The sequence below is a fragment of the Echinops telfairi genome, unplaced genomic scaffold (assembly GCF_000313985.2).
Source record: "Echinops telfairi isolate 266 unplaced genomic scaffold, ASM31398v2 ScPeMD7_7457;HRSCAF=8495, whole genome shotgun sequence".
NCBI classification, from domain to species: Eukaryota; Metazoa; Chordata; class Mammalia; order Afrosoricida; family Tenrecidae; genus Echinops; species Echinops telfairi.
In genome coordinates, this window is record NW_022111357.1 from 12,058,382 (window position 1) to 12,073,252 (window position 14,871).

The 14,871-nt window shown below is 40.8% G+C and overlaps 1 protein-coding gene across 4 annotated transcripts in view; it reads left to right on the forward strand.

Moving 5' to 3' along the window:
• Window positions 1-5,266, forward strand: part of ZBTB8OS (zinc finger and BTB domain containing 8 opposite strand) — an 11,491-nt gene extending 6,225 nt beyond the window's left edge. For 3 of the 4 annotated variants that reach the window (XM_045299042.1, XM_004705002.2, XM_045299043.1), the window contains 3 exons: window positions 1,951-2,003; window positions 4,305-4,341; window positions 4,748-5,266. In XM_045299042.1, coding sequence (XP_045154977.1) covers window positions 1,951-2,003; window positions 4,305-4,341; window positions 4,748-4,834 — 177 coding nt within the window. In that variant the 3' untranslated portion in view covers window positions 4,835-5,266. The remainder of the gene's footprint in view (window positions 1-1,950; window positions 2,004-4,304; window positions 4,342-4,747) is intronic. The other variant, XM_004705003.2, reaches the window with a different exon arrangement.
• The last annotated feature ends 9,605 nt before the right edge of the window (window positions 5,267-14,871 follow it).

Consider the following 14,871-nt stretch of genomic DNA (forward strand, 5'->3'; position numbering starts at 1 on the left):
AAACAGACAACTACTATCCTGGGAGGCATGCAAGCCCCCTGATAGCAGATAACAACCTACTTCATAGGGAGGGGTTGCAACATAGGCAATACAAGCAATAGGAGGGGGATGACCTGGGGTGAACACACAATAGTAAAGGGAGGGAACAGGAGAGCATGTGTGGCAAGATGGGTGGACTCTGCTAGAGTGGTCCCAGGCTTGTCTTCAGGCATTCCTTCAAGGGAACAATGTCAGAAGGGAATTAGCCCGATTTGTTGTGGGATAAACAGTGGTGTCTGTTTGATTTAGACAGCTGATAACTCAGGGAGAATGACTCCCAATCCACTCTTGATGACCTCCAAGTGCACAGTCATTCTCAAGCAGCTAAGTCTGGCATACATTTGGGGGAGACAGCTTGAGAGAAATCCTTCTGTTTCCCATAACAGGGTACAGCATTGATTGTCCTGGTTATAACATCAAAAGAAACTATATAATTACAATGCTCTGATCTCGAAAACATGAGCGTACATTCTAAAATCAGTCACTAGTGGAACTATTCAAGATGGGAGAGGGAAGGAGACAGGTCATTGTCATTAGTCAACAAGATGGCTTTTGCAGTGGCTAGTATGACTCTGTCTCAGTATCATAAACTTGTTACTCATAGGATTGGGTGATTAGAAGACACCTACCATTCAAACAGATAATAGTCTCCTGCTTTCCCTGAGGAACCAAAAGTCAAATCCACTCTAAGGAGCCCTTGTAACATAGTGGGTTATGTCCTGGGCTGTTAACCACAAAGTCAGCTTTCCACAGGAGAAAGATGAGGCTCTGTCTTCCCTTCAACATTTACCACCTGGAACCCCAGAGAGGCAGTTCTACTCTGGCCTAAAGGATCGCTGTGAGTTGAACTCAGCCAGATGACCCTGGGTTTGGCCCCCAAGCCAGAACTTAGCGTGATCCTACAGGTCAGGGTAGAACTGCCTTGTAGGGTTTCCAAAGCTGTAATCATTACAGAGGCGGACTTCCACAACGTTCTCCCAGAGAGTAACGTTTGGTTAGCAGCCGCATGCGTTCACCAGGGCTCCACACCTAGGGCCAGCACTCTAGCCATCTGTCTTCATGTCTACTTTGCAGGGCTATAGTTATGTCCATTCCTCTGTTTCCTCCATTTGTTAACCTTTTAAGGATTGAGCAGCTCTACCAAGTTGGCCCAGTTTAAACAATTGCTGCTTTGAGTCTTCCTTAAAGTGAAGAAAGATAAAACCAAAGGAAATTCCTTGGTTCTCTCAACCTCTCCAAGACACTCTACCTGCACAGATGGCCCTCCCTGCTTCTACAATTTCTTGTCTACCTACCAGCTCCCCCCGCCCCACACACACACACACACGAGTTCAATGCCCATACTATTCCACGAGTGTAGACTGAGTGGTGGAAATTCTATACTGTTTTTCTCTACCATGGGTCTTTTTGTCCAAAAACATACATATGTGCCCAAATACATACATACGTACATACGTAGTTACATCTGTCCTGAACCATTTATAAGAGTTTGAACCCATTTTGTAGCCACTGTGTCAATCCAGCTCTTCAAGGGTCTTCCTCTTTTTCACTGCCCCTACTTTATTAGCAGGATGTCTTTCTCCAGGGACTGGTCTCTTGATAACATGTCCAAAGTATGTGAGACCAAGTCTTGCCAACTTTGCTTCTAAAGAGCATTCTGGCTGTCTACCATGGGTCTTAAGAGAATCTTTTGGCTTATGTTTTTATCCTATATATTTTTCAAGAATGCCGCACTTAAGTATATAAAACTAACTTTATTTACTTGAAATAGATTTAGTTTGTTATGCTATTACATTTCATTTTCCTTGTGTGGGAAAGTGGTATAATACTTTTTAGAAACAGTGATGACCCAAAAGTGTTTTAGTAGATAGTGCTATAAACATTTAAAAAAAAATTTTATTTCCTCCTTAGGAAGTCAAAGTACTCAGTATTGATCAGAGTACCTTCAAGTTGCGATCAATTGGGTAAGTTTTGAAAGTCTTTTAAGTGTCAGCGTTGTGAAAAATGTTAGTTATATTCTTCATTGGACTTAGAAGGCAGAAAGACAGAATCATTTGTTCTGGGAGGGTTTTGCAGGCTAAGCTTTGGGAGACACTTAGGAACAAAGGCCTAGTCCTCAGCTTGAGAGGACCAGAGACTTGTCAGAATAGTGTTGCTTCTGGTTCTTAAACCTGATAGCTAATTGGTTGGTTTGTAGCAAATATAAATATAAGTATATATGTGTGTCTCTATATATATACCATAGATACTTAGCATATATATATATATCATACTTAGCATGCATATATATATATATTAGCATATATTTAGATAGATAAACTAAGGGCTCTTCCTGCCAGGTAGGTGGAGAGCATTGACATGTCTTTTCTTAGGGATTCTTAATTTTACACTTCTATGTGGGTCAATAAAATGTAGTTTTTCTGACACCCACTATGAGAAGGGAAGAAATTCCCACTTTCCACTTCTTTTCAACTCTGACACCTGCTGCACATGCAGCATTTCTTGCTCTGACTCTAGCCACAAGCTAAGTCAGAAAGCAGCCATCCAAGGAACAATTGGTCTCTATGGTCAGCAACTGGAAAGAGAGAGGAATGTATGGCCAACTTTGCCACAAGACCAGACCTGGATGGTATCTGGCTACCATTACTGAACATGTGATCAGAGATTCTGTAGAAGAATCCTGACCCAAAGGAGAAAGTATAAAACCAAACTGCATTCTCATCAACTCTGGGCTTAATGGAACCTTGGAGGCTGGATGACCCCCTAAAACTACTGCCATGAAATAGCTCTAAGTCTGCAGCCAAAAAGATCCTCTGAAGTCTTCTTTGATCCAAATAATAAGTAGCTTAATTAGTAAGAAATGTCTGTCTTGAGCATTATGTGTTTTCATAACTGGAATCATGCAGAAGTTGTACATGGATCCAGAAGCAGTTGTAGGAACAGAACAGGAATACTGTATGGTTTAAATCAGGAAAGGTGTGCCTCAAGATTGCATCCTCTCGCCAAACTTATCAGAGAAGCGGGATTAAATGATGGCGAGTGCAGCATCAGGATTGGAGGAAGACTTATGCACAACTTGCGATGTGCAGCTGACACAACCTTGCTGGTGGAAAGCGAGGACTTGAAGGACTTACTGATGAGGGTCAAGGACTGCAGCCTTCAGTGTGGATTACAACCCAATGTAAAGAAGCCCCAAATCCTCACAAGTAGACCAATAGATAACATTCTGATAAATGGAAAAATGGTTGAACTTGTCAAGGATTTTGTCTTACTGGGATCCACAATCAAAACTCATGGAAGAAGCAGTTAAGATTAAACAATGCATTGCACTGAGTAAATCTGCTGGACTATTACGGATTGCCGAAAGAACAAACAAATCTGTCTTGGAAGAAGCACAGCCATTTGAACCTTCGAGGCAAGGATGGGGAGACTTCATTTCATGTTCTTTGGGCATGTTGTCAGGGGAGACCAGTCCCCAGAGGACATCATACTTCGTAGAGAGGCAGCAGAAAAGAGGAAGGCTTTTGACTAGATGAATGGACACTGACTGTGACAGTAGGCTCAAACATGAGAATAATTGTGAGGATGGCGCAGGACCGGACAGTGTTTCCTTCTGTTGTACACAGGGTCCCTGTGAGTTGGAACCAACTTGGTGGCACCTAACAACATGTGGGAACAATTGACATCTCGAAAGATTAGATAGGAGCCTTAGGGGAGATCAGGCATTTATGTGGATGGGGGAGGAACAACTCAGAAAAAGGAAGCTGAGAAGAGTTACACAACTTGCAGAATGTAACCAGTGTTACTGAATTGTATATGTGGAAGCTATTGATTGATGTTTTACTGTATATAGTCTCAAGGAATTAAAACAAAAAAAAAGCAACAAAACCTTATGGGGATTGTTCTCTGCTAAAACAGGGTCCCCGTGAGTTGGAATTGACTATGGCAACTAACAACAATAGCTCTGAGTGCAGAGAAAATTCAGAACACCGGTTTGAAACTGTGTACCGAGAATCCACCATAAGCAAGCGCGAGGACAGGTTTTTGAGTGCAACTATCAGCCCTATTACACATGACTGGTGCACACAAGCCCCTCAATAGGCATATGCTATAGCAAATCCTTGTGAGGTTTATCACTGCTCTATCTACTCTGCTTGTTTTGGTTTTCCAGCATCTTAACCACATTTGTAACGCTCACTGTAAAATAGCTAGAGGAAAACGTTGAATCTTAGAAATCTTAATTATGTTTCATTTTCTTTGTCAAGATGGGGAGAAGAATTTTCATTGTCCAAGCACCCTCAGGTATGTGTTGTTTTTTTAAGCCAATCTTTAAAAGCATTTTAACTACCTCACTGTAGGATCAGCATGTTGACAGTGAACTTCAACTAGGTCTAATGAAACAGTATAATTTAAAGTAAGCTTTTCTCAAACTCCTCTGACCTGTCTAGCTATATTATGGTAAAATTCTGATTTTTCACATCTGATCTGGTTAATTAGATGTTATATGACAGATGCATTTATAAAAGCAAAGTACTACTCCTGGGGCTGCTTGTGCCCAACTTAACACCTCATGGGATTTGGGTCCTTGGTTTGGACATCCCAATTAATTGGCCCAAGAATGGGTTTAGTGCTTCTGTTCGAACGCCTGTTGCTGGAGTTCACAGTACTGATGTCATTGTTCTTTTTTTCCTGTAACCGCAAACTTCAGGGAACGGAAGTCAAGGCAATAACCTATTCAGCAATGCAGGTCTATAATGAAGAGAAGCCAGAAGTTTTTGTGATCATTGACATCTGAGATGCAGAGAAGAGGTGGCTCTGAAGAGCTGTTCTTCTTTCCGGGAAGATAGCCACGATTTGACTTCTACACTAAATGGAAACATCCAGAACAAAACAAATTAGAGTGTGACTTTTCAGAACTGGAAAATCCAGAGCAGACTCGGTCAGTGTTGCTTGAATAGTCAAACCTTCAAGGATTCTTGGGTGGCAGGGATGGGGTCTCCCATCGGTGGAACACTGAGGTGAGCAGTCCCAGAGGCCCCTCCCCCAGTGAGGCTGGCTGTGGGAGCCAGGCTTCCACACACAAGCTCTGCCTTGCCCAGCTCCATGTTCTTACCAAGCCCAGTTTGGAAAAAAAAGATACAAGAATTTGAGAGAATATATTCTTATGCCTAGGATTTTGTTCTTCCAAGTTGATTAAAGCAAATAAATGACAAAAAGTTAATGGAAACAATTTATACTTTTTAATTCCATTTGCTCTGGAGAAGCCTTGATTTTTCTCATTCACACATTTTCTTAAAGCACGTTTTGACACATTTCTATTTTTCCGTAAGAAAAACTTGATACCTTTTATAGATGAGCCCACTCTTCTAATGTAACATAATTATCTTTTTAAAGCTAATAATATATTTATGTTGAAAAGGTACAACATAAAATTTTGTTTGGTTTTGAATTATTGAAACTGTTCATGTGTACAGAGACAGGAGTCTAGGGAAGCAGCCGGAAATGATCTGAATGTTTAAAAGTAGGTAAGTTAAAAAAAAATGAAGCTGCTTTGATTTGTAACTATTCTGTTCTCTATTGATTAAGGTATTGTCTCTTGTGATAAGAGTTTGCATAGTTGGTGGTTTATTTAGAAGTACCCACAAAAATATTACCACCAAGTGTTGCCAAATAACTGTATACTCTTGAATTTGAGCTGGAAGGAAGTGGTGGCTTTGAATTTTCTTTAAGAGCTCTTTCTGAGCATTGTATCACTGTATTTTTCTCTGGGTTTGGCTAAGCACTAGACTGCTATCTACAAAGTTGACAATTGAACCCCACCTGCCAGTGACTTGGAAGACAGGGTGGGGTGGTCTGTTAAGGAGAGGTTCGAACTTTGAAAACTCTCAGCAGCAGTTCTGTTTTGTTGGCTTGGGTCACCGCGTGCCAGAATGGAATGACCTCCTTGGCAACTGACAGTGTTTCACAGAAAGTAGAGTTCATGAAGACTATCCAGGAGCCTGTGGTTCCAGCAGCTGTTCTTCAAATGATTATGTTGCAGGCTCTCTGGAGTAGGGCTGCTGCTTTATTCTCAGATGCATTCTGTGAACTTTCAATTATTACTCTCCAAGCAAGAAATCTCCAGAAGAGCCTTTTTTTTACAACTTTGGTGTGGAAAGATCCCCAGGCTGAGACAGAGTTGCTTTTCATGGGCCCCTTTCTGTGTGGTGGGCACAGCAGGGGTTGACTGTGACCATCTTAATAGAAGACCAGGAAGGCGGGGGCAGCACCAGGGGTGCTGCTTCTGAAAGGTCACGGCCTGGAGAAGCCTGTGGAGCAGCGGAGTGTGCACCCTGGGCCGCTCACGAGAAGCCTGCCAGGTCTTCATTTCATTCCTCTGCCTTGCACATGGTAGGGGCTTCAGAAGTCATGAGAAATCTCACCTTCCAATAGCTGGAGGAGATTCTCTCTGAGTGCTACCTGATGAAATGTAGGAGCCAAGGCCTCTGCTGTTTGCTTGTCACTTCCTCTTTGGCTAAGAGCGGTGAGCTCTAATGGTCAAGTTTCTCATCAGTATAATGGCCAGATAATACCCACGTCCCAGGGCTGTTGGATGAAAACAAACACTTGATGCTCAATTGTTTCTCCTGCAGTGTTATGACCTCCTCCAAAAGAGAGGGAAGAAGACAGTCGGGTGAGGTGCTGTTAGCGAGAGTCTGGGAAGTGAAAGTCACTCCAGACAATCCAGGTCTTGTACTGCCCCCCCCCCAATCTTTTTCAGGGTTCTCGTTGGCTTAGTTAAGGAATCATGGTGCCTTAGTAGTTGTGCCTTGGGCTGCTAACTGCAAGGTCGGTAGTTCAAAACCATCTGCTGCAGCTGCTCTACAGGAATAAGACAGGCCAAGGCTTTCTTCTCCTGAAAAGGTTGAAACCCACAGGGGAAGTTCTCCCCTGCCCTAAAGGGTCATGGGTAGAAAGAATTGCCTTGGTTATAAACTCCTGGGGAATCAAAAGCTTGGCTTGTTCCTAGGCCCCACTTCTGTGCAGTGAGGCCTTCGGAGAAGGCTGTAGGCATATCTCTTGGTGGTGGGGCAAGGGAGAGAGAGGGTAGTAAGGACCAAAGGCAACTTTAAGGGCTTTTACTATTAGCCAGCCATAAAAAGGTAACTATGGTATGGAACCAGTGTAATAAAGGAAAAGAAATCGAGGTAAAGCTTTTTCATACCAAAAGAAGAGACTGATGGTTACCAAGTGTGAGCTGAGGTGAAGGGGAAGACGGTGCTCTCCAAGAAGAGAACCAGTGGAGAGGGTAAGTTGAATACCAGAAATGATCTGAAGTGGAAACCTCACCTAATTCGCAGTAAAAAGTTAAACATTTAGCCTTGGAAACCTCAGTAGTAGTTTTACTCTATCCAGTAGGGTTCCAGGGTAGTGGCTTTTAAATCTTTCTTTCATTTTTTTGGTTTGGTTTAGGCCAGGGAATAACTATATATACAAACTGCATAAAGGGAATGTATTTGTCATGTGTGGATTGCAAATAGAATTTTAAAAGTGGGACTGACAATGCTACTTTATTGAAAAGTTGTGTTTTATTTAAAAAATGTGTTTTTTTAAATGATACTTGAAGCAAAGTAAACATTTAAGGCAATTCACTCAAGTCCCCACCTGTTGTGTGGGGTGCTTTTCTTTCCAAAGTTTTCTACTTCTGAAAAATTTACTTTCGTTTCCAAATTTGTCTGAAGGCAGTGGCTAAGCATTGGATTGCTAGCCTTCTGGCAAGAGTCAGTTGTTCGTGGAGGCAGTTAGCTGCTGCTTCAGCCATCAGCTCCTCAGATGCCTCTCGTGACTCTTGCTCCAGGTATTTGAATAGCCGTTTTCCTTTACATAAGCACAATTATTTTAATATTCAGGATTCTGGAGCTTATAATGATTTTTACCAGCTGGACAATGAATAAAGAAGACCAGAGAAGAGCTCATTTATTTGAATTGTGGTGTTGACTAAGACTATTACTATATTATGGGCAGGGAAGAACAAATAAATCTGTCTTGAACGAAGTATAGCTGGAGTTGCTCCTTAGGAGGATGGCAAGATTTATAAGGGACCAGTGCCAGGAGAAAGATAGCATGCATGGTAGAGGGTCAATGATGACAAGAAGCCTCAGCTAGATGGTCCAACAGAGTCGCTAGCTGCTGCACTTGGCTGAAAGGCATTAGCCACACTGGTAGGGATGGTGCAGGACCAGGCAGCGTTTCCTTCTGTTTTACATAGGGCCACTAAGTTGGAACTGCTTTTATGGGTCTTAACAACCAAAGTATATCCTTGTAGGATCTTGTAAAACCATCCTAGTTCACTCTCTTTCTGCAGATTTAAGTGCAGTATTGTTTTTTCTGTTGAACCTCACATATAATTTTTCTCAGTTAATGCATTTGTTTTACCTATTTTGCTTGTCCCAAGAGCAGAGTAGTTGGTGACGGTCTTTAACTAACCCATCCGTTCAATGTAACTGATTTTGTTATAATGAATTTGATTGTTTCAAACTTTTTATGTGAATTAGGTGAAGGTAGATGAATTTAAGTTGAAAATTTTCTTTGTAGTTTAAACTACATGTCTCAACAATTGTTTACTGCAAATTTGCCTGTTTTTATAGAGGGGACTTTAGCTAAAATTTGGAGTAAGCATCTGGGAGGCAGATGTCCTAGTAGTGAATTACTTTTGCTTAATCAATGGCCTAGCAAGTACATCTGTTACACAGGGAGTCACTTGTGTAAGCATTTTTGTAGTATTAAGTTAAATTTGGAGGGGAGTGGGGTGCCAGCCCCCACTACTAGTACTACCCATGGGTTCAGTAAGCACAATTGTACGGTTGAGATATATAAGTATTAAAGTCATCGAGAGCATGAGAGGTAGAGGAGAGAGATTACATTAATGCAGTCAGACACATTACATGGTAGCATTGTTCACCTCAGCCCCGCTTGATGGTCCTCATGAGGGGAACCCGGCCACAAGAGCAGGAGCAGCCTCGGGACCGAGAACTGGGGAGCCTCCCCTGGCCCAAGAGCCAGAGAGGGCCCCAGGAATCGGGGAGAGCCTTTCTTTATTGCTAACCACCCATTATATCACCTTAGGGGGATATCATTACAGAATCACACATCACAGGAAGGGGCAGTACAATAGGCATACACTTTGTAGGAAGGGGATCTATGATAGGCATAAGCATAACAGGAAGGTGATGAGCTGGGGTGTGTCCATAGGAATGGGAAGGTCTAGGGGTGTACATGTGATAAGATGGGTGGACCCTAGATTAATGATGGCAGCCTAATATTGGTCATCCTTGGGCGGGTTTGACCTCTCTGGTGTCTCCTACAAGGAAACAGACAACTACTATCCTTATCAGAAGGGATTGGGCCCTACTTGTTGTGGGATAAACAGTGGTATCTGCTTGGTCTAGACAGCTGATAACTCTCAAGGAGAATGACCACCAATCCACTCCTGATGACCTCCAAGTGTATAGTCATTCTCAAGCAGCTAAGTCTGGTATATATTTGGGGGAGACACCTTGAGAGAAATCCTTCTGTTTCCCACACATTTTAATTAATTGATGCTAATCTCATACATTGGTATCCTAAGATGATAGTTCTCATAGGAGAAATAGTTGGTGACAGTAATAGTATGTGATTAGAGGAACAGTAAAGAAATGCTCCTGAGATTAAGTGATGTATACATATTTATGTGTACATACATGCACATGCATGTATACACATTTATATTGGAACATTTATCTCAGATTTGGTAATTTCCTTTTTTCTCTTTAATCTTGTGTAACAAATAGACTCACCTGACCAATAGATGTTCAATAATTTGGAGTGGGGTCTTGCTCTTAAAGACAAAACATTAAAAGATTGCAAAATTCCAGGGTGTAGTTTCGGTGAATAAGTCCATCTATTTATTTATTTATTTTAAATTTTAAAAAATCGTTTTATTCATTCATTTATTTATAATATTTTTGTAGTACTGAGTGAATTCCCAGAATACCTGTATCAAAACAAAATGCAAATGCAACGAAGTAAAAATGGGTTATTTTCGTCTACCCAGTGTCTGACTGTCATCCTTGTCCCCATGTCTTTGATAGTTTGCACTCAGCTGCTAACGGAAAGGTTGGCAGTTCTAAAACAGTTGGAATCTATCCCAGTGGCTGATTACAAGGGGACTTCAAAAAGTTGGTGGAAAGGGGAAAGATAATGGAATTTTTTCATAAGATTTTTTGAAGTCTCTTTGTACTTTCAAAGATTACTGCCACTGGAAACCCCATGCAGTTGTACGCGTCATACATAGGGTTGGCATGAGTCAGAATGGACTCCATGATGGCACGTTTAATTTTTAAAAATAACTTTAGATAAGACATGTTATATCTCGATTCTAAAAAAGCTAATATGTTCTTGGAGTGGACATCTTTATTTTTTCAACATCCCTAATTTTAGGTTTGAGAACCAGGGCGCTGAAGGTTCGGTGGGCTTCCTCCTGCCCTTGTCCGGCATTTCTATGGGAAAGGCAGAGGAAACTAAATAGGAGGCCTGTTTTGCACCTAAGAAACATGAGGAAGTTCTTGAACACACCCAGGCCTCAGTCCTAGACTGATTGCCAAGGGATCTGTAGTTTCAAAAGTTCCACGGGTGCTTCTAATGCCCAGCCAGGGTTGAGGATCACTAGTCTAGGCAGAAAAGTTGTTCCAGTCCTCTCCCACTTATGTACTGAATAAAAATAAGCTATTTCTAATTATGGAATTAAACCAGCACAAGCAGCTAAGCACTCAGTTACTAACCCTGAGGTTGGTGATTTAAGTCAACCTATCAGCAGCACCTCACAAGAGATGCCTGGTGGTTGACTTCCAAAGGATTATAAACAAAACCCTTCAATCCATGGCCATCCAGCCATCCGTGACGCACAGTGACCCTACAGAATGGAATACAATTGCCCCACAGGGTTTCCAAGCCTGTGACTCTTTACAGAAGCAGAATACCACAGCTTTCTCCCATGGAGTGGCTGGTGAGCTTCAGGCACGCACTTAATCATTGCACTTCCAGGGCCACTTCTAAAAGATAATTGGCTATTGAAAAACTACTTGGAAACACATAGGTCACCATAAGTTGGAATTAACTCAGTCGTAACTGTGTGTGTGTGTGTGTGTGTGTGAGAGAGAGAGAGAAATTAGAAAATCACAATGGGGGAAAACAAGAAACTAAATAATGGAATTATGTATTTGGAAGAATGAAGCATAAAATCCAATCCATCTTTAGATGCCCTTTCCAAGCTTGCTTTCCAGTGATCAAAACAAATACGACATGACTGGCATTACCCAGGTCACTGCATTTGTAGTATCTAAATGTATTCAAGTATCCAGTGGCACGTTAGCTTTTGTTGCTGTGAAAAAAATACCGAAGTGCTGGAGAGAAATACGTAAGTATCAAAAAGCTCAGCCATTTGCAGTCAAATTGATTAAAGTAAGTGCATTTTGGAATACTTTGCTTTTAAAAGTTGAATTCCCTCCCAGCTTCTCATGCTGTTGGTGGCTTATTGCTTATTCACATTACACTTAGATATTTTACATTTTTCTGTAACTCATAATATCTGAAGGGAGAAGACTTGTTTTTCTGGCTCACAGATCCACTAGCATGAGAAATGCCTGTATCAAAGTATGAGTTCAACTTCACTATACCCCAAAATAGCTGATATAAGTACCATTTCTGTGATTTCGTGAATTTTGTGATGAGCACTTGTCACTAAAGTCAAATTCCTTAATGTTTATTCTGTATAGGACTTATCCATGTACAATGATGTCAGCTTTAAAACAATCTTCTCTAACTCGTACAAAGTCAGCTTATAAAGTGGTACACAACACACCTTGGCAGAATAAGCAGGAGCCTAGGATTTGCCGTTTTCCCAGTGGGGGGTCTGAGGGAGAGTGCATTACTGCTAGTGCCTCCGTTTCTCAACCTTTCCAATGGGTGACGGGCTTCATTTATAGATAAGCGAATAATATAAAAAAATTACTAAACGTGGCAAATTCAAAATGTATACAATTAAAGAAATGTATACAATAAAGCTTGTGAAAGTCAGAACCTCTCAAGACCACCACCTAGAAGAGAAGGGAAACAAAAAAACATTTTCCACTGAAACAAGCCATAGAAAAGTGGTAAGGCCGCACCCTTCAAAGGCAGAATGCTGTGAGACTCAAACAAGGTGCTCGTAGGTTTCACTGAAGGAGAAACAAAGCTGGTCCGTTCTAATAAAAACAGCACTGTTTAGGTTCTACTGTACCCATTCCTATCACCCTTCCCAGTCAAACACAACATTGCCTTAAGCTATACGGTTTTTACTCATTTTCCACACTATTTTAAGACAAAAAAATAGTGGAAATGTTGAGAAATCTTAAAACTTGGCAAAATAACGTTAGTGAGTTGAATTCTGATCTCGTAAATTATTAAACACCAAAATGTTTCCATCCATTAAGCAGCAACTTGGGCACGTGAAGGTGGTAACCATGTTTTGTTTTGATTCCATTACTCGAGAATACAATACTGAAATTTTCTTTAAAAATCTTAAGATCTGAGAACTAAGGAGCGTCATGTGGTAAGGATGCAGTTTGCTAGTCTAAGCGATCCTAGAGTTAACCTGCTTACAAGAACAGTGGGCAGTGGTAGAATGAAGTGGGTCTGTAGTGTTCAAAGGGGGTTTTAATGCTGTGTTCCTGAGCTCTGCAGAGGTGTCTGGGGAAAGGTTCACCACATAGGGCATTTAGCTAAAGCAGCTCGGACCATAAGAGTTCATCCCTTAAAGGTTGGCCTTTTCCTTGAAACAGTTCATTTGAAGGAAGGGCTTCTTGGGTGAAAAATTATTTTAAACTGATTTTGCGTCTTCAAAGTTGACAGATGTTTCATTTTTGCGAAACTTCTAGCTCATTAACCAGACACTTAGGCGCCATGGAGTTGGACTGGCATTCCTGGAAGAACAAACTCTGGTCTCACCAAGTCCCATGATTTTTCTGATTAAGGAAAAGAGAGAAATCCTTGCCCCAAATAAAGCTTATTTAAACAGATCATGCTCCTACGCAACATTTTCACACACTTATGAGCCAAATCTATCTTCTCAGAAACCATTAAAATAGGCAGCTTCACTTGAGAAAATAATTGGCCTCAAAGTTGTCTACGTAGTATGTGAGATGCCGAATGGAATTTTTATTTACAATTTACAAACATGCCATGAATGTTTTTCTTTTCATAGATTAAAAGAATGGAACAGATGTGCCGCCTGGTTTAGCAAACTTGATAGTTATTTTGTGGTGACTGCTTGGTGCTTGTTAGAAGCAATTACAGGAAAGCATTATTTCTGAAAAGGCAATTACTCTCCGAATGCTGGTAGCACAGTGTTTAGTGGGCTTTGCTGGCACTCTCGATGTATGGAAGGTTTGCATGCAGAAGATAATATCAAAGGAACATTTAGGGAGTAGACAGGCGTGTTAGCATATACACATGCAAATGCTACTTTTGTTGCTCTGAATAAAGCTCAAATCAGTCATTTTCTTACTGGCTCCATCACTAAAGCTCAGGCTACAATCTTAGAAGGCAGAAGCACTATTTTGGCTCCTCCTCTTGTTTTAATACAGCTTAAATGTTAATCCTGATGCAGGAGTGGTTGTGCTGGGAGAACAATGAACTTGAAACACTGTCAGGTCTGGAGAAGCAACCAGAGTGGGCCTACAGGGGCATCGGGGAAAATGGCTTGGCATTAAGTACCCTAACCCAAATTGGCTAGTCAAAGATTTATATAGAAATAAGAATTTATATAGAAATAAGAATGTGTGTGACACGGACACACACACACAGTGTAAAACCATTTTAGTCCACAAGTTGGTATCAAGGACAATTATAAAGAATAGGAGGAAAACAGTACCATCTTGAGGTAAAGTGTGCCATTTAAAAATACAGTAAAGTTACGTGGAACCTCTCAAAATTCAACTGCAGAAAGCTGAATTGTGATAACTTAATGTCCTTCACACAATTCAGTTCCTCAGTTCTGGTACTTAGGCCTTATCTGTAGAGCAACACTTCCATTTCTACAATTTAGCTATGACTTTGGAGTTCTTGGTTAATTTATATAGAGAGGGATTAAGATTTTGTATCTTAGGAGGGAAGTTTGTTTTTAAATATAAACAAGATAAAACAAACAACAAAACTGCTTAAAGTATTTAAGAGAGTAACTTGTTCCAGCAGTATTTTATATGTAGATGTAAGTGACATAAAAAACATGTCAGTAAGTACTAGAAGGATGTCACTTAGTATTAATAAATTCTAGTTCAAGATAAAGTCTTTGGAAGATGATTTAATTCTTATACTTGCAAATTCTGATTAGCATACTCAAGACTTATTGTAGACTGGTGAGGTTTGACTTAATTCTTGGTCATTTCAGGAGATAAAAGAGACAGTTTGGAAGCAGTCTATGTTTAAAATCATAACCTGGGGAACAACAAGTGATCCAAAATTGATGGTGAGAAGGGTGTAGGAGGCCTGCTAGGGCTTGATCAAGAGCAATGTAACCAAAAGGAATTACTGAAACCCAAATGAAGGCTGAGCATGATAGTGGGACAAGAGGAAAGTAAAAGGATATACAGGAAAGAACTAAGAGGCAAAGGACATTTATAGAGGTCTAAATACAGGCATGTATGTATGTAAATATATTTCTATATGACGATGGGGAAATAGATCTATGTGCATATATTTATAGGTTTAGTATTAAGGTAGCAGATGGAGATTGGACCTCTAGTCAAGTATTTCCTCAATGAAAGAACACTTTGTTCT